This window comes from Chaetura pelagica, unplaced genomic scaffold (assembly GCF_000747805.2).
Source record: "Chaetura pelagica isolate M959 unplaced genomic scaffold, ChaPel_1.0 scaffold453, whole genome shotgun sequence".
NCBI lineage: Eukaryota > Metazoa > Chordata > Aves > Apodiformes > Apodidae > Chaetura > Chaetura pelagica.
The window spans coordinates 1124858-1144931 of NW_009952879.1; the positions used below are offsets into that span (position 1 = coordinate 1124858).

Here is a 20074-nt window from a genome sequence, read left to right on the forward strand (position 1 = left end):
AAGTAAGGTTTAGTTTATTTCTACTTTTCAGGAGCCATATGTTCTTGCTGCTTGGCAGCTTCAATTTGCTAATGCTTTCCATCTGGCTCATGCAGTAAAATGTGTAATTAAGAACAACTTTTTGTATGTTTATAAAATTTTAAATATTGAAGAATTCTACTGAAACTACTTGATATATTTCCACCTCACCGGAGAGAGAGAACTGTGGAATATACTTCTTTTTGTACATTAATTCTGTCTTGCTAAACTCTTAAGGACACATGTTCTTCATGCCTTGAGTCCCACAGCTTGCTTTTTTTTTTTTTTAAATAATATACCATTTGGCTGTGATTTGGTTGCCATTTAAATAGTGGCTATAAATGTAAACTGTGACAGTATTTGAGCTGAACTCTGGGGCCATCAATACGTGATCAAAAAGCATGTGCCATGTGCTAGGAAGTAAATCAATTTGGGTAGTGCCAGCTGTTTGACCGGGAGACATATCTCATGCCAGAAGCAGAAGCAGCACTTGTGGTGTACTTGAGGAGACACAACTGATGACAGAAGTTTAGAGACAGCAGTACAAGTGTCAGTACACATATCAAGTCAAGCCTCTCAGGTGGAATGCAATACATGTTGTATTTCCTCTGTTCTGAGTGGCTTGTGTAGTGTGAACAGTAGCAAGAGTAAGCTTGTAAGTGGAAAGCTTGTGTGTTCTTTTTCTCAAAGGGAAACAGTTTGTTTTCCAATACCTTGTTTGGGTTACTGAGTTTGGTTCTTTATTTTTGTCTCAAGTGATGGAATAAAATTCTCTCAGTAAAATTGTTGGATAGTTTTTTTCTCCCACTTGACCCATGCTTTTAAATTTGCCTGGAGCCTCAGAGTATGTCTCTGCTGCTGTCTTTAAAGAAGGGGCATTGATTTGGGAAGTGCAGATTGCTCCTCTCTGCAGTAGCCAGGCTAGCAAAGCAAAGATTTATGGTCAAATTCGGTGTCCAGTTACAAGCCACTCAGTTTAAGCATAAATCTTTGCTTTGCTAGCCTAGCAAAACAAGCAGGTGGAGCCATAATTTATGCTTAATGTATTACTACAAGTTGCCTTAATTATCTGTGAATTTAATTTCTTTTTGAGCTGTGAGAGGACCACCCAATATTTGCTGTGTTCTCACACATAAAACTCTTGAGTTATCTGAAGGAGAAAAAAAATCCTGAAGCAACCCTTCACCTTTCAGATTACAGTTCTTTAGAAAAAAAAAAGTATTCTATCTCCCTTTAATTTTAGTAAGGTCACATGTTTTTATTCCATTTTCTCTATGAATGCATGTGTAATTCTGCATTATCTGCAAACTAGCATGACCTTAATGACTCTGCAAGTTACTGAAACTGCTAGATAAGTGTTGTTTGTAGAATCTTACTGCAGAATTTCTATCTGAAAAGAGTTGAGTCAGAGTGTATCATTAAACACAGATAATTTTGTTGGGATAAAATATACAAAAAATGAAGCAGCCCTTACTATTGTAATTATAACTTTGCAAGACATCCGTTGATGCAGATACAGACTTTACCCTGCTTGCCTGTGTAGCTTCAACAGCAGAAAATACAGTAACAGTAGTCATGACTTTTTCTTTTGACCTAACTTCTCCAGGTAGACATGGACAAAACTGGGGAAACACGACTTATAGAGCTGGATGAGTCATACAAGAGTGAGCACACGGTGTTCATAACACCACCCGAGATCCCTCACCTGCCAAATGGTGAAGAACACCCTCTGCAGTACAGGTAACCTAAGGACACAGTAGGATACCAGCCAAATTCCTAACAGCCACTCTTGTAGAGTTTAGTTTCTAAGTTCTTGTGATAGCCACCAAGTATAGGGCATTTTTCCTGTCCCTTTATGTTTCTCAAGTAAAAATGTGTACATACAATGCCTAGTGTGCCAGATCTTTTGGAGTTGTAGTAATTTTGTATGTGTGCACACACTTAATAAAGCTGGCTATGTGTTCATGTTACATTGTGCTACCTGGTGACATTTCTTAAGGTTAAAATGGAAATTATTGCAGCCAGTCTGTTGGTCTGCTGCTACTACTGATAACAATAAAAGTTGCAGGTACTCTGGGGAGAGAGTACAATTCAAGGAATCACTGAAAACTGGTGTTACTAATTTAGTAGTTATATCAAAGGAGTTTATCTATTGGTTTCTTCACTAATTCTGAGGAACACTTTCCAATCCAATTTAATTTAGTCTTTTAGGTAGCTTGATGTGGTTTGTATTGATTTTTATAAGCATCTTTCCTGTGATGCTTACTAAGGTCTAAGCTACACAGATATTTTTTTAATTAGCTAGAGTCAATACTAATGCATTTCACATGTTTACGAAAGAAAATGCTGTGAAAGCAAACACTTATTTTAGTTGTTTACACTAAAATAACAGGTTAAGAGATTATCTGTGCAGACTTGTGAAACCATGCAGGTGGTTTAGTAAGCTGCTTTGTCAACTGTTCCTTTAAAGGTTTACTTGTATATTATTTGTTTCCTGTGTAGCTTCCAGTGCAACTGTGTAATTTATTTAATTTGCCATTATGTGGGGTGTTTACTTTGGGTCTGTCCTACAGCAGTTAAGTGACCTGTTTCTTTTACAGCTATAATGGGTTTCCAGTGCTAAAACTAGATTTGTTTGAGCGACCGGAAGGATTTCTCACAGCACCAAATAACAAGCTGTCCTCAAAAGCCAGCAGTCCCAACAGCCCATCACCAATGTTCAGAAGGACTAAACAGGTACTTGCAGGTATTCCTGTAGTGTGAGTTGCTTTGGGAAGTGACAGCTTGGCTTGCTGCCTTCATCTTGAGGTGGGCCAAAGACTGACTGGCAGTGGCTGATAGCATGACTCAGGGGTGGCCATGGTAGTTGTTCTTTAGACATTTACCTGTACTTCCTGCCTATACCGTATTGCACAAGGCCCCTGTACACAGAATGTCATTTGTTGGGCTGTCCCTGTACCTTCTGCCTTCTTCATACTGTTCTCTGTGAGCTGGGTGTAGGTATCAATTTTTTTTATTGCCTTCCACTGTCCAGGCCTTTAAGAAGGGCTCTAACTTTCAAATGTTCGTTACAAAAAACACAGACCAGAAATAATAGACATAAATATAAAGAAATCCAAAAATTTAGGAGGAGAGTATTGCAGAACAGCTGTTTTTGGTATGACTTACTCTGCTTTGATTTACTTCCCTACTTAATTATCTTCTTCATATTAATGTTGCAGTTTCTGTAGATATAATGATACATGTTCAGTTTTTACCGTGTAGGTTTGTCTAATGTAAATATACATAAATAATCTTTCTGATTCTTTACAGGAAATTAAATCTGCACATAAAATTGCAAAGAAGTACTCATCCATACCCCAGATGTGGTCCAGATGTTTGTTACGTCACTGCTATGGTCTTTGGTTTATCTGCCTTCCTGCATATGTCAAAGTGTGCCACTCCAAAGTCAGGGCTCTGAGAACAGCCTATGATGTGCTACAAAAAATGCATACCAAAAAAATAGATCCACCTGATGAGGTAAAATAAGTGAACCCCAGAATTTCAGAAACAGCCTGTGGGGTGTTGCTGAGCAGGGGAAGCGTTTGACTGTCCAAGCCCCAGGGTAACTCGTGTGTGTTTCCAGGTGTGCTACCGAGTGCTCATGCAACTGTGTGGGCAGTATGGTCAGCCCGTGCTAGCAGTGAGAGTGCTGTTTGAAATGCAGAAAGCTGGTATTGACCCTAATGCCATTACTTATGGCTACTACAATAAGGTAAGTATTTTTGAAAGGGGTGGGGGAGGGAAATTGCATTTTTATCCAGGCAAATCGAAGCAAGCAAAATAAGGGAGCAATTCAGATGTAATTCTGTCCTTTCTAGTAACTGGGAGAAATACAGGACAGAATGATTGTTGTTGTCTTTATATTTGTATGTTTAGAAGTCTACTTTATAACTGCCAGTGTAGCCCAATGTAAAATTTAAGTTAATGGTTTCACACCTGACTATTTCTTAAGATGTCTTTGACATTTCCAAACCAGGCGGTGTTGGAGAGCACCTGGCCTTCCAGCAATCGAGGTGGCTATTTCCTATGGATGAAAATCCGGAACGTTGTTTTAGGAATAGCACAGTTTAAAAAGGCATTGAAAAAGCTACCAGCAAACACCTCACATACAGCTGTTCCTGGTAGAGTATTCCCATCCTTTTCTTCTTTATTTTCATACTGATAAGAAAATTATTTCAGAAGGTTTTCTCTTGTGAATTTGATGATAAAACCATTTTAGAGAAAAGTAAACAACTTGCATAACTTTTAAAAAAGTCTTTTTAAAATTTGTTTCTTTGAATCCAAAACAGTCTACCCTTTTATTTATTGTATCTTCTCTTTATGGAGACAAAATAAGAACCTGAAATCAATGTGATAGTTATCCTGGTTTGTACAGTAGCCAGTCTCATAACTGGCAGAAGCTTTTGTCCAGCCTTGCCTCTTTTTTTGCTTTCCCTCTTTTTTGATGATAGTTAAGAGGCAACTATTTTTAAGACACAATTTTTTACTTTTTAGACTAAAACCATGAGACCTAAATGGATTAACTCTGAGACCTCTGTGCTAAAATGAACTCATTTTTAGATGCCTTTTAGAGTTCTTGAAAAGATTTGGCAGTTTGAGGAAATAAACCAGGCAACAGTCAAAGACAAGCAGGGCTTTAGTATGGTATTTAAAAGAAAAGTTGAAAATTACCCCTCTAATTTCATCCTTCAGTGTTTATAGTGTAAAAAACAATCCAATAATTTTTCTCACTTTTTTGTGGCAAAATGTTCCCTGTTAATTGGAAGGTACTTGATAAGAGGCCTTTGAATTACTGTTGATTTTCAATTCATTCTGTTGAACAATGTCATGCTATTAAATACCATAATAGTCTTTATTCTGTCATTGCCCTGCTATGACAGGGGGACTTTCAGACTTGGGCAATAACACATCATTCAAAGAAGAATCCAAGCAAGGTAAAACTTGTCTTCAAGATATACAAGAACAAAAAGAGGACAAGAGAGAGAGTGACTCCAGTTCTCGTATGTATCTTGGGAATACAGATATTTAGCTCATTGTGGATAAATAAGAAGTTCAGCAAAAGCTAAATGGGGCAGCTGATTTTTCTTTTTCTTTTTCTTTTTTTTTTTTTTTTTTTTTTACAGTGAGTCTGTGATAATGCCAGTTCTTGCCTATGCTATGCCTGAAGTTCTTTTCTGTAAATGTATTTTTCTGGATGTCTAATGGTTTAACTTACAAAATTATAGTTCTTTTTTTGCCCTCCTCTGTTTCAAATAAGTGATAATGGTAAAATAAAGGCTTAATGATAATTACAGCTTAATGTTTTTGTCTTTTTATAAACTTAAATTGCTTTATAGGCATAATCTACAGGAAAGACTGTTCTACCAGTTTTTCCTTGTAAATCCCACAAGAATAGCTGAATTTTTGCAGGTCTGTAAGAGCAGATCTAAATTAATTAGTCAGCTCCACAGAATTCTCAAAATGTAGGAGATGCATCAGAAATGAGAAGGGCTTTGGTTTTGCTGTGGACTTCTTAGTTTTCTTCAGGTTTTACATCTGCTGCTCATTATTTCCTTACCTACAGTTGAGCAGCGTAGACCTCATGCAAGTGTACAGCAAGATCAGATTGTGTAGTTACAATGTGCAAGTACTACAGATTGCCATATATGCATTCCTTGGAAATATTCTTCATAATCAGTGTTCTCCAAGAACTGTCTGTCTTTTTCTGTATCCAGTGTCTGAAGTGGAGAGCACAAAAGGGAGTGGTGACTGCCTCTCTAAGCTGAATTACCAGAACTCAAGTGATGCCAAAGCTGCTTCCAGCATCGTGCGGCTCAACGGTACCGTTGACAACACAGTAGCAGAAGCAGACACAGGTGAGTGGAAGAGAAAATAGATACTGATTCTTTTACAGTTTTGTCTGTATATGCCATGTTAACACCAGCTAACAAGTAGTGTGCCTGAGTTCTGTGTTCCACAAAACATATAGCATTTTGTTGGTGTAATGGCCATGGCTGATGTGGGAGTGAGTTTAGGTTAGTCTGCCTATACTGTTAGGGAGGTGCAGATGAATATCCTGCATTTCCAGATATTTTTTTTTTTTGTTTCCTTTTTTCTTTCCTTTTTTTTTTCCTACAGATGAGGTCTTGTTTTTTCTGTGTAACCTCCAGCAGCTAATACATTGCCTCAGGATGGACAGGAGGCTTCTATGTAGTACAATTAAAAGAAACTTTCAGGCAGCTTCACTAGTTGTTGGTAGTGTGTGATCTGGTTATTATAATACTGTCAGCTGTGCTTGAAATACTGTAATGTCATACTTTAAAGTCTACATCTTTATGCTCTGGCAAAACAATGGCAATTTCTTTTGTAGTGACTCCTATAACTCAACTTAATAACTCATCAGATTAAAAAGCAGTACTTTTGTTTTTCTGCCACTTCCTAGATACTTTTGCTGTCTCCCTGGAGACTTCTCTTGATGGTGTGTCTCAGAGTACTCTTGAGTTGTATAATCTGACACCCTTCTAAATGTTGTATCGTTTGACCATTCCTGGAAGTATGACCATGGTCAACTCAACTTTACAACCACTAGCACAACACAGTTAATTTCTGTGCTGTAAACTGTTTGAAAGATGAGACAAATTTCCATTCTCTTGTGATTTTTAGTGTTCTTGCATTGCAAAAGATAAAGCACCTTGTTCCTTCTGTTTTTCAGAGAGTTCTGTAGGATTGCTGTTTACATCACCTTTTGAGGATGCCAGTGAAGCAGAAGTTATAGAAAGCAAATCCTTAAGAAAGAGACATAAAAGCACCATTGAACCTGACCTGAGGGAAGTGCCATGGGAAAGCAGGAGCCGTAACCTGAGTGGAGATGGGTTAGTGGGACTCATGATAAATAGCATCAATCAGGAATCAAACCCTGGAGAAATTGTTGAAAAACTAGGAGCTGATGCCAGAATCCTATCTAGTGCATTACAGAAAAGCATAAGGCCAAAAACTCTTAATATAAGAACTTCCTCTTTGGGATCTAAGAGAGAGAGCCTGGAGAAAGAATCTAGTGATGAAGATGCAGCTTTTGATGGCAGTTTTACAGATAAAACAGAGTCTCCTGTTATCTTTGATCTGGAAGATTTGGATGCAGAACCAGAAACACCTACAGCAGTGAAACCCTCCTGTGAAAAATCTAGAAGGTTGCAAAGAAAGAGCAGCTTTCCAGTAAAGACAGTTGAAAAGACTGATGTTGAAACTGGGTTTGATCCACTGTCTCTGCTGGTTGCTGAGACAGAACAACAGAAAGAGGATGAAGAGGATGAGGATGACAGAAGTGTTTCTACACCATCTGCAAGACGAGATTTAGCTGAGGAAATAGTCATGTACATGAACAACATGAGCAGCCCTTTGTCAAGTCGTGCCCCAAGCATTGAGTTGCAAAAACCCTGTGATGACAGAAATGCTAATAAAAAGAGCCCAACAGTAATCCAGCCTTGTAGGAGGTCCAGCCTTCCCCCCAACTCCCCAAGGCCATCCAATCTTACCAAATCCAAGAGTTATCATGCAAGGCATGAAGAAAGGCCAAGAGACAGACTTTGGTCCTCCCCAGCTTATTCTCCAAACAGTCCAGCAAAGGAGCAGCCAGCAGATGCTACTGGTGCATTAACACTGGTGTCTTCACCGTCGTTCAACCTGGATACTCTGTTAACACCCAAGTTTGATGTTCTAAAAAGCAGCATGTTTTCTGCTGGAAAAGGGGTTGCAGAGAAAGCTAGCAAGTGGTACTCAAAATTTACTATGTATGCTGCATCCTCTAAGGTAAATGTTTGTAATTACTTATTTTTTTTCCCCCACAAACCCAAAGGTCCTATAAATTAAAGAAAAAGCTTTATAAAGGTTTAATTGCTGATTCCCAAGTGAGGATACCCCCATTTCAATGACATGAATCATGGTAGACTGTGTGCATGAAGTTGTTTCATCATGTTGGAATTGCCAGGACCCTAATTTATTGCTCTGAATCAAACAAAGTTTGGGTCTAGCATGGGTTCAGTGTATATTTAATGGGAAGACCTAAGTATACTGTTACGTATTGACAGGACAGAAAAGACTGCTCTGCCTTCCCTTCTTTACATAAAGAAAAATACTTAAACAATAATGGTTTTAATTATTTATAGCTTTTATGAAAAAGGGGAAACCTGCTTGTATTGATTACCAAAGTCATTTAAGGTTAATTTGATATAAAGGTCATTTGGTTAGAAAGTTCTTTGTTATTATCAACTCAAACCGAAATTAATTTTATTTCCAATCCTTGGGAATCAGAATAGATGCATTTTGCTGTTATGTTGTTGTCTTAATGTGTTTAAAAGCAATCTGAGACTAATTAGCTGAAGTGTTAATGATACCTTGCTTATCCTAATGCATTCCTATAGCTGCTAATAACTTCTACAGCAAGAGTGGGAAAAAGTATAGGATTAAAATATTTAAGTTTTCATTTCCATCTTTTTATTCAGAGAATGTCTTAAAAGGAATCCTCATGTAGCTGTGTAACCCTGAGAGAAACTTGCCTCGTGTCACCTTTGTTCTTTATACAGATCTGAATTTACTGTACTTGAATTTATTGAGACAACAAAGGCTGCCTCTTCTTTTCAGAAATACTTGTGCTTTCTTTTTCTTAGTGGAATTTCTTTTCTTCTCTCAGGATCAAAATTCAGATCGAGCAAGTGTTTCATCTCTTGGAGCTCTGGACTCAGAATCTACTTCTCTAACTGACGAAGATGTCTGCAATGATTTTGAAAGTGCATCTCCTCAGGAGAATAACACATCAGAAATCAAGAGAATTGGCCTCAGCAGGACAAGCCTAGAAAGCTCAGCTTCCCATGATGGCTTATCTAAACAATTTGACCAGTGTGGTAAGAGACCAGCTCTTGCATTGCATTCATCAATCTGAACAGAAGTATTCCAGTTTTAGAAGTTGCTCTTTCATAATTCTCAATTTGGGATCATTGTTAGTCCCTTTTGTAGAATAAGTAATTTTTTATTTTTTTTTTCCCTACCTGCTAACTATTACTCATACAGATATGTCCATACCTATGGATATTTTCATTGTAGAACCTTGTTTTGTGTGTTTTCTTTTGGAATAACTTGTGTAGTAACATCCTGTCCCTGAATAAGTTTCTGGATGCTATACCTGTGCAAATAAGAGACCCTTTGGGTCCTAGAGTATTTGTGTAATCTAATTTGTGTCAGCTGTAGAGATCCAGAAGAAATCTGTAAAACTGTCAAACAGTAACTTTAGCAGTGTGATTTTGTTTTTTAAAAGTAATATTAATCTTTTTTGAACAATCATTTTTCTATAAGCCACTGTTGAAACTGATTAACAAAACAGACTGTGTATTTGTTTTTGCTAATCTGCTATGGATAACTGGAAGTGACTGTTGGATCAATGTCTGTACTACTGTCTTTGTGGAACACAGATGAAAGGAAGCTCTATCTACTTATATCCTTCAGCTTAGCACCTACAAGAGCATGGCCAGATTTGGCTCCCCAGTATGTGGGATGTGGAGGAACTGGTGTGGGGCAGTGGAGGCTGAGGCCACGGCCAGGGGATTGGGGCATCCTCAGGGGAGTCTGGCTCCACTAGTGGGGCAAGGAGAAGGGTCAGGGTATCTGTGGTCACATGCAGCACCTCTTATCCTTCCCCAGTTTTTGTCCAGACAGAAAGTGTGGGTATGAAACCATTAATATGCAAAATTTGTTTCCAAGCTACCAACTGTGGTAAAAGAAGAAAACTGAACATATGGAATTCCTGTGTTGGTAGATGTTATTTCTGCCGTTGTTGGTGCTGGGCAGATGGCAGCCTCACACTTCTCATTGCTTTCTGTCTGAGGAGATCTGATTGGTTGCACCTTCCATCATGCGTTTTATAGCTGTGGTATTGTTTGACCAGAAAAACAGTTGACTAAAAAAACTTATTCAGAATAACTAATACTTTGGGTTTCTTCTGTTAATAGGTTCTCTTTCCAAGTTCCCTTTACCGGACAAATCAGAGTTGGTGTCTTCTTGCAGTACAAGCAGTACCAGTGTGTTTCAGAACTATGCTATGGAGGTACAGGATGATGTATTGATTTGAACTGCTATGCTAAAAGCATGTCTTTAAATATAAATCCTATCTGCATCTCTGTTGAAGTTCAGAGTTTAAAAGTAATCCTCTGAAAGACAGCTAAATATTTCTGTGACCGGGTTAAGTTTGGTTTCAAATCCTGCTCTAGAGGTGCCTTGATTGCAGTCACATCTTCTGGTCCTTAAAGTTACAGTTCTCAAGAGCTTGAGAATCGGATGCCTTTGAAATCTAGCATCTCAATTAGTTTAAAGTGAAAATACCAACTCTTTAAATAGCACTATGCATTTAAAAATGCAAAATAGATAACTAGGTATTTCTTATTGCCAGGTCCAGTAAGATCATGTTGCTTTTCACTATTACACTGGTTTTGGGTTGCTTTTTTACTTCTTGTTCCAGTGGATTTGTTTAATGACTGGTCATTTTCATCTCCCACCCCTCCCTCCCCCCATTTCTATTATATTGGCAGCCTCTACAGAAGAGTTTTTAAATTCTAAGAATAATTTCTATAGCTGCATAAATATTCCTGTACTATTATGTTTGCAAACATAATGGTTTGTTCTGTTGTAGGAAGTAGACTAAGATCTGGAACTACACTCATGAAATAAATATACTTTAAACTAAGTGGATTTATAGAACAAAGATTAAGAAATCTTTCAGACTCTAGTTCTCGATTATTTTTTTTTTGCTATATTTTTAATTGCCTGATAAAAAAGCAGTAGTTTTGAGAATGTGTAATAGGGGAGTTGTGTTTTCTGCTGTCTGCAGGTCCTCATCTCAAGCTGTTCAAGATGTCGAACTTGTGACTGTTTGGTTCACGACGAAGAAATCATGGCAGGTTGGACAGCAGATGATTCAAATCTCAACACCACGTGTCCCTTCTGTGGCAACTTATTTCTGCCTTTTTTAAGCATAGAAATCAGAGATCTGCGGCGACCTGGACGGTAATAACATTATTGGAATTTCCCTCAATTTTGAGTACTCATAATTCTGAAGTGGGTTTTTTTTGGTTTTTAGATAATATTAAGCTTTTTCTTTCACTGCAGTTATTTTCTGAAGTCTAGCCCTTCTACAGAAAACATGCAGCTCCCATCACTTTTTGCAAATCAGAGTGGAAAGCCCTGTAACACTGCAGCTCCTGTTGGCCTTGCTACATCACTGATGTCTGTGCAAGAGGATATAAATTCAAAGAGGTAAACCTGCATTTTCTGCACAGAAATCACTCAGGTTCCCTGTGGATGTGCTCATGTTTGCCATCAACATAAATGAATTTAATAAGATACTGTCTGAAGAGGAGAAATGGATTTGAGAGGCCATCTCCTCACAGCCTCTCCTTTATCTCTGGGTTGGCCACATCATGCTTTTCCAGCATGCTGTTTATAATTTCATCTCTAATATAAAAATCCATGTAGGAATATGTGACTCTTAAATTGTTATGCACTCTTTTAGGATACTTGTCTTGATTATCAGTGCAAGGAGGAATAAAACTTGCAGTGTAGCATGATTGATTGTGGTGGCTGACAGGTAGAATTTGAGGTCTCAGCTCCAATTTCCAGTTTTTCTGTCTCTGTTCATGTTTAAGCATTGAAAGTAAAACAAAAAGCTGAGATTCTTAACTTTCCCCCCCTGTCTAGCAAATCTAAGCAGCATGACAATATCTGTGCCAGAAGCATCCAGATTCCCTCAGGAAGAAGACAAAACACCTCTGGGTCAGATTGTACAAGTCACCCTGTAGCAAGGAGTATCAGTACTTTTGGTCCATTGGAAGAGGATGAGGAGGAAAACCAGAAGATGAGCCATATCATTCCTACTGGTAGCCTGCCTGCTACTTTGCAAGGACCAACAGTGGGTAGTTTTTCGACCTTGAATGTTTTTTTTTAAGTGTGTGATATATTAGAGAAATGTGAAACAGCATTAATTAGGAGAAGAGAATTAGATATCTCAAATTACAAAAAATACTAGGTTTTATTATTTAAACAAGTATTAGTTGTTGATGTGTCTTATAGGGAAAAAATGTACTCCTAGGACTTTGTAAAGCCAGTTCCATTCCAACTAATGGCATCTTTTCTTTTTTACCAGGATTCCTTGGGCCTAGAATGGCACTTGCCTAGTCCTGATCCTATAACGGTTCCTTATCTCAGTCCTCTAGTGGTATGGAAAGAGCTTGAGAGCTTACTTGAAAATGAAGGGGATCATGCAATAACAGTGGCAGACTTTGTAGATCATCATCCTATTGTGTTCTGGAACTTGGTGTGGTACTTCAGGCGCTTGGACTTGCCCAGCAACTTACCAGGATTAATACTTTCTTCTGAACACTGTAATAAAAACTCCAAGGTATGGAATTGGATAGAAAATATTGAGGTATGAGAAATACTTGCTTTTCATTTAAGAAATGATTAGATAATTCAGTAACTCTTAGAAATGTGTATCACAATATGCTGGGACTGGGCCTGAATTGGTAAAGAATGTGTGAACTGAAGGAAAATATGCATAACTCCAGAACTAGGGCTCAGCTTGTGTGGGTGTTTAGCTCTTAGTTACACCGTAATTTGTGCTCCTCAGTTATGAAGAAGATAAGTTTCTCGTTGGTTATATTGGAATTTGATAACTTGTTAAGCAGTAGAAGGAGGAGGAAGTTAGGATTTTAGGACTGCAGAAAGATACACAAAATAGTAACTTGCTTAGTGAGGCATCTCATTCAGATTTAGCTTTCTCTGGTTTTACAGCAGTTTTAATAAGTTTTTTACAGTGAGGTGTGAATATATCTTCTAAGTACAAAGTAATCTGTCATGACTTTGTAATAAGGTATATTTATGTATGCATTCTCTTGTTCAGATTCCACGGAACTGTATGTCAGAGGACAGTAAATACGTGCTTATTCAGATGCTGTGGGACAATATGAAATTGCATCAGGATCCAAGGCAGCCTCTCTATATCTTGTGGAATGCTCAGAGTAAGCTTTGTTTCTTGTGGGTTTTTTGGTGTGTGTTTGTTTTTTAAGAGCAATTTTCATGTTGAGCAACTGAATGTGCTTTGGAAAAAAAAGATGCCTTTGTGGATAGTTCACACAAGATACTGAGTTTTGATCATGCTACTTTTTGTCTTGCAGGTCAAAATCGCACTCTTTTGTTTGAGAGTGAGTTTGGTGTTGCTATTCTAAGTTTGTGTGACTTGTTTTGGGAGGGAGGGTGGTTGTATGCTCAGCAGCAAACTGCTTGAACAAGTTGAGTTTTTCAGCATACCCATTTCAAATCATTTACCAGTATCTCCAGTGGCTTTTTTTCTTCATTGGGAAGGGAGGAATAAGAGGGAATATGTTTCAGTGATACACTGAACTTACGTTGATAGTCCATCCATTTAGCTTGTTTTCTTATTTTTAGAATTTGCTTACCAAGAATTTTGTTGCCAGTGTTGGACCATATGCCTGAAAATAGCTCATGACCCATTACAGCTGTTGAGTTTTCTCCTGTGTGCTTTTTGTTTCTTACTTTGGTATTACTTTGACTTGATGTTTATTGTTCTTTGTTCAGTACATATCTGTCCATGTTTTTGCAGCTTGTGTAGCCTCTCACCTTTTAAAAATAACTTTGTACTTGTCAGACAAGTGTATGTTCTTACAGCATTTCTAATGTTTTTCAGCCCAGAAGTATCCAATGGTCCATTTATTGCAAAAAGATGATGACTCTTTTAATCAGGAGCTCTTGAGAAGTATGGTAAAAAGCATTAAGATGAATGATGTGTATGGACCAATGAGTCAGATATTGGAGAGACTGAACAAATGGCCACACATTAAAAGGCAGAGGTAAGAATATGAAAATTCGTGAGTGGAGCAAAGTCACACAACAATAAGGCTTTTGTAATATTAATTATATTTTCATACTGTGTTGGTTGGTTTTTTTTAATTAAAAAGCAGTGTTTTTTCAGCAGTGTTCTCAAATTTATCACTCGGTCTGGTAAATATTCTTCTTTTTTTGTGATCATGTTCTCAAACTACTTTTAGAAAAAGAATTTGAGAAACTGTTATTCTCTTTCTTCTCCACTCAGTGTGAAACCACATCTGGAGTATTAAAATTAGTAACTCCGGGCAAGAAAAATTAAATTCATAGGAAAGAATTTTCACTAATTCCTCTGCTAATGGAAAAATATGTCCTAAATCACAGAATGTGGAGTTAATGAATTTAATTGATAATAGGATAGAATAGTCTTTTTAGCAGCTGGAGCATTGACAGGGTGTTGATTTGCTTGTCTGCCTGTTTTTTTAAGATGATGTAGAAATTCAGGAAAACAAGATCCTGACCTGTATGTCAAGTTTGGGGGAATTTGGTTGAGTGGTTGAAGTACATGCTGCACCCTACATGCACTGGGTGCAACTTCCAGCACATCAGGGGATGCCTTAAGGACCTACCACGAGTGATGCCTGTATGTGGGGAGTCCAGGGCATCCTGCAGAGGTCAACATTTTGGAGGTGGCAGTCATAGAATGGTTTGGGTTGGAAGGGACTTACATGATCATTTAGTTCCCCCTGCAAGGTCAGGGACACCTTCCACTAGACCAGGTAGCACAAAGCCCTGTCTGGCCTGGCCTTGAACACATCCAGGGAAGGGGCAGTTGTGAATTATATTCAAAATGCCCCTTTAAAAACAAGTTACCTTTAAATACTTCCATCTATTTTTAATATAAATTGTGTTGTCATATATTACTGCAGTATATAAATTGATCTTATGTTGTGTTTTTGGTTTTTTACAATTTCAGGAGCCTTTACAGAGAAATACTCTTTCTTTCACTTGTTGCTCTAGGAAGAGATAACATTGATATAGGTAAGTTTTATAAATTATTCAAAAAAGCATAGATGATGAATGTAAGCAAACCAGTTTTTCATGCTTCCAAAGGAAAAAAAAAATACTCTAGGTGTGGGCCAGTCTATGGCAAGTGCTGAATAACAAGGACTATACAGTTACATTCTGCTGACAAGCATCCTAGCTGTCCTGGTATTTGGGTTGTGGTTTTGAGCACAGTATGTAGAGGTGGTTTTCTGTTTCTGCAGATGCTTTTGACCGAGAGTACAAAATGGCCTATGATCGTCTGACAGCTAATCAGGTGAAGAACACTCATAATTGTGATAGACCACCAAGTACTGGAGTGATGGAATGCAGAAAGATTTTTGGAGAACCTTACCTTTAAATATACCTGGATGAAGATGTCTTGTCTGTGATGTATACCAGTGTAAAATAACCACTTCAGTCACAAGGAACATCTCAGTCTTCAGTGTTCAGGAACGTATGTACGAATGTACAGTGGCAAAAGGCCTTGGAAAAATCAGGCCTGTCTACAGTTGTGGAAATGGACAGAGTGAAAAATGGGCCAAATGTTAGTTCCCTGTCCCATGTCCTTTCTGCAAATCAGTGTGTGGAAGGGAAGATTCTAAACAAAATCAGTTATTTAACTTGGGGCAACATATTACAGTCCCCTTCTTAAAAAAAAAAAAAAGAAATTGAGTAACAGTTGTACAGAAACAATGCACTGAAACTAATGTGAGCAAAGTAAATTCTTCAAAATATATTGTTTACATGGAATATTCATGATGTTATGAAGAGCTTACAAAGTTGTATTATACATATTTTAAATTGTTTATAGTAAGTTGCTATTTTTTTAATTTTTTTAAATTACTGGAGTGAATTTTAAATGGACTTGCTGCATAAGCAATACAGTGCTTATTTTTTTTGCAGTAAACTGCTATTTATAGTAACTTGTCCAGTTACTTTTTGAAGAGTGATTTGTTTTTGAAGCAGAAGAGAAAATGTTAAGCTTCACCTAGACAGAACTCTAGTTACAGGATTTCTCTACGTGTTACCACAGCAATCAGAAGGAAGGTATGGTAAACTTCTGTAAAACTCTACTAATGAACACACTGATGTCTGTAAAACACTTCTGTAGAAATCTCCTCTTCCTTTCCTGTTCCCTTCACTCCCTGCTCCCTAGTAAAGAGAAAGCAGACTGAAGAGCCCTGCAGATTATGTCATGGAATTGGGGCATCTCAGCTTTCAGCATTTGTTAATGTGACCTCATTGCAGACATAATCCAAGGCAAGTGACAGCCTGCAAGAAGCTCCTCATAAACACGTGGTGTTCAGAGTCTTGGTGGACGTGTTTGAAACACACTAAATATGGCACCTCCATAATGCTAATCCAAAGCTTTTAACTGAAGTAGATACAGCAAACTTGCTGCAGGGAATATATAGGGAATGTAACTTCTTGGGGCATATTGCGCATAGTTAAATGTCCTTGGGATGTCTGGTCTGTATTTCACACAACTTTTTTGTTTTTCTTTCCGTGAAGAAATAGGCAATGTCAGTCCTTGTGCTGGAGCCATGGCTTTTGACTCATGTTTTCTTGTTCTAGAGATGTAAAAAAAAAAGCTTTGTGCTCAGCAGTCACATAGCAACTACTCTCCAGAAGGGAGGCTGCAGAGAAAATAGCATATAGCATATAGCAAATAGTATGGAGGTGGGAGAACAGACATTGAATTTGTATGAAACACCCTAAACAAATGAAGTCATGCTTTAACAAATAGCTTTATTTTAAGTAATGTTAATGCTTTTCCAATTCTGATTCTTTGAGCTGTTGCTGTTACAATACTTCTAAATATTCATCTGTTACATTAGATTTTATATTCCTGCCTGCCTACCAGCAGGTATTTTTAAAAATCTGTTCAGTTTGCAAGTGTAATAATACAGCAATATTTAGTTAGGCAGAAAGGCGATAAACTTTGAAGCTCACATTTACTTTATTAAATGAATTAGAGTGAGCCTCTTAGAGGCTTAAATGGGAAGCAATGCTGCTATGAAGCTCTCTGTAACCTCCTCCCAGACCTCTGTAAAGTAGTAAGAAGATGTTGCCCTAAGGAGAAAAGATGTAAAATTTGTAGAGCTGCAGGCAAATGCTGATGCTAGTTGCAAAATGCAGTCTTGTTGGATAGAGCTTTCATTGGGTAATACCTCTTCTCTAATTTGCTGCTAATTATATAGCTGACCTTTTTGGAAGTATTCCCTCACCCTGAGGTGGAACTAGCTATGCTACAGTTACCAACAGTTTTCACATTTAATTTATTTTAACAGTATGTGATGCTCTCTTTTGTACTGCCATTCTTGTAAAGTATTCCTCATGCATGAAATAGAGCTACTTTTCTGCCCAGGTAGATGGTAAGCAGTATATCCATGTAGGGTGGACTCACCCCCTTCATTCTTCTGAAATATGGTGAATAACAGTAGGTTATTTTTTAACACCTTCACTGTAAGTCCCCCTGGGTGTGCAGGCAGTTCTGCTCTCCCCAGAAGACACACTATTTACCAAGCAGAGCTGCTCCCAGCAGTTGCTGTGTCCATACACTCACACGTCTGTGCTCTGCATCAGGTGTTGTTCCCAGTTCTCCACAGTTCTGTTTCCCACGTCATGTGGAGCAGCCACTCTTTTATAGGACCTTCAAGCCATGAAGGAGGGCAAGTGCTCTTTCCAGAGCTGACATGGTGTATCAGAGGTGCTGAGCTATGAAGCAAGCTTCACAATTCCTCTTTGAGTCTGGCAGAAGCGACTGAGCCTGATCTCTGACCACCTCTCACTTACCAGGACCTGACAGTGCAAACTGTGTGTACTAGGACAGGGATCAGTGCAACACTTGTACTGCATGGCCCACCTCCTCCATTCTGGTCCCAGCTTAGTTGTAAGGACTTCCAATTGTCTTTAGGCTTATAAAGCCAACAAGTTTGCCACTTCATTCAAAATATCAACAATCCTGCCAGTATTATCAGGAGAGTACATGCTGTACTAGGAAAGGGATTGTTTCTACATCTTTCAGACTAACAGTCTCACTGTCTCCTTGCATCCCCAGAGTGGCACTCCTGAAGCATTGCTGGTGTTTGTTTGGGCGTGCTTTTAAATTACTCCATCACATAGTCACTCAATTGAAATAATTAAATGTAACAAATTGTTTTATAAAGTCTGTTGCAAGTCAATCCACTGTAGAAAAACTACAATAAAATATAGTTGGAATAGTGATATACTCTTAAGTGGGAAATTTTCCTCATTCAGGTCATAATAATGTTGAAAATGTAGATCCTGAGGTGGATGATTTTTAAGCATCATAGAATTCAGTGTTGAAACAGTTTTGAAATCTCACTGTCCTTTATTAGAAAAGCAATTTGAGTATATTTTCCAGTACTGCGAAGATGGATAAATAAAATATTTGAGACATATTTTCAATTTAAAATTTTGTATGAACTGAATTTTCTCCTTTTGTGTACTTAATAGTGCTTATGTCAATAACCTTAAGCAGAGGTTTTACATTTGCAGTGCAATATATATTTTGCTTTACTTATGGTTCTACTGGAATAATTATTGGAGATGAAATACTGAAATGTGAATAGAACTTGTGCTGTTCCTCTGACACTGCTAACTGGTTCCCATTTTGAGAAGGTTTGCTGTTGGTACAGTTACAGCCTCATGAATTAGACCTTCACTGGCAAATTAAATGTTTGGTACCCCAAAAAAGAAAATCCCTGCTTGTAAATTCTTTGTATGACAAATGGGAGATGCAAACAATAATGAGGGGTATTTCTGGAGACTATCTCACTGGGATTTAAAAATGGTACTTTGTTAGTCTGCAAGCAGCACTTTTTAAATGGTTGTAGATTTGTAAATATGTAATGTTTAAATTTTATTTACCAAAAACCTGTATGTTGGATGTTTGCTTTGGTTTGTAGTTCCTTTAAAATATGCAAGTCAGTGTTCACAATGTTAATTTTTTTTCTGTCTCATCCCAAAAAAGAAGTTTTACAGTGAGTCAATAAAAAGCTTAAATCTTTCTGGTTATTTTCATTAGCATTTTATTAGGTGGATTAGAATGACAGAAAAGTCTGCAACTTCTAACTACATTGTTTGCTCACATGAGGTGGTGTTAACAATAAACCTTTCAGGTTTGTTGATAGTTTATGTCAGTGGCTTTTTTTTTTTCAGTGGTTGTGTAGAAGACAGTGCTAACAACAAGAATTGATGCTGGGTACAGGAATCTGTGAATCTCTTAAGATTAGTGTCAGGATGAAAAGAAAACCCAAGCAGTTCAAGTTCTTACTGTATTTCTGATTCCTAGTTTTAGCTTTTATTAGTGGCAATATGGATTTCTAGCCCCAGATCTGTTTAGTCTGGTTACAATAAGATGTAAATCCATTTGACATCACACTTGTATTGTGGCACTTCTGCTAGATTTTAGGGATTGTACTTAAAGATCAGATAGAGCTTTAAAAAGAGCCACATGGGTGGTTTTCAGGATTGCTGTGCTACTCCAATCCTGTTATGCATGCAGAAATAACTCTGGCTGTTTTACTTTTTCCCTGAAAACCTTACTATAAAATTTCCCGCAGTCTTAACAGGACTAGCAAAAAGCTTTTCCTCTGAAGTGCATCATGAGTTCTGTGTACACTTGCTTGGAGGTATGTGTGGAGTGCCAGAGTGGCATTCACGGAAGGATGCAAACCACCTCTGCAGAGAAGAGCTGTGACCAACCACCTGGGAGCTGCTGTGCTTGTTTTGAGGGAGTTCACTTCTGAGATGCAGGACGTGTGTCACACAACGGTTTTAAACAGAGTAGTTTTGTGAGGGTAAGCAGTAATGCTGTTCCCACTGAGGTGAAGTTCATTGATTTCAGTGGGTTGGAGCAGTTTACTAAGTATTTAGTGTGTTCCTGAAACTATTACTGTAATGAGTAAACATTCTGAAAATCAATCAGCTCCATTAACTTGAGGGCATGGGCCATACTAAAACTTGATGCATCTGTATCGTATCAGCCTTTCCATGAATGCCTGAACGTGTGATATTTTGTATTAGTCACTTCATTATCTGGTCTCTTGTGATCCCAAAGAAAACAGTAGAGACTGACAAC

The 20074-nt window shown here is 37.9% G+C and overlaps 1 protein-coding gene across 3 annotated transcripts in view; it reads left to right on the forward strand.

The window, feature by feature from the left end:
• The window catches only part of DENND4A (DENN/MADD domain containing 4A), a 29708-nt gene extending 14383 nt beyond the window's left edge, over positions 1–15325 (forward strand). The window contains exons 13-31 of one of the 3 annotated variants that reach the window (XM_009995287.1): positions 1625–1758; positions 2619–2754; positions 3331–3537; positions 3644–3772; positions 4037–4181; positions 4941–5060; positions 5775–5915; positions 6066–6074; positions 6752–7845; positions 8726–8909; positions 10038–10132; positions 10913–11088; positions 11191–11337; positions 11779–11989; positions 12224–12478; positions 12980–13097; positions 13784–13946; positions 14897–14961; positions 15189–15325. In XM_009995287.1, coding sequence (XP_009993589.1) covers positions 1625–1758; positions 2619–2754; positions 3331–3537; positions 3644–3772; positions 4037–4181; positions 4941–5060; positions 5775–5915; positions 6066–6074; positions 6752–7845; positions 8726–8909; positions 10038–10132; positions 10913–11088; positions 11191–11337; positions 11779–11989; positions 12224–12478; positions 12980–13097; positions 13784–13946; positions 14897–14961; positions 15189–15325 — 3666 coding nt within the window. Of the gene's footprint in view, positions 1–1624; positions 1759–2618; positions 2755–3330; positions 3538–3643; positions 3773–4036; positions 4182–4940; positions 5061–5774; positions 5920–6065; positions 6075–6751; positions 7846–8725; positions 8910–10037; positions 10133–10912; positions 11089–11190; positions 11338–11778; positions 11990–12223; positions 12479–12979; positions 13098–13783; positions 13947–14896; positions 14962–15188 lie in introns of all 3 variants that reach the window. The other 2 variants (XM_009995288.1, XM_009995289.1) reach the window with 2 other exon arrangements.
• Positions 15326–20074: the final 4749 nt, after the last annotated feature.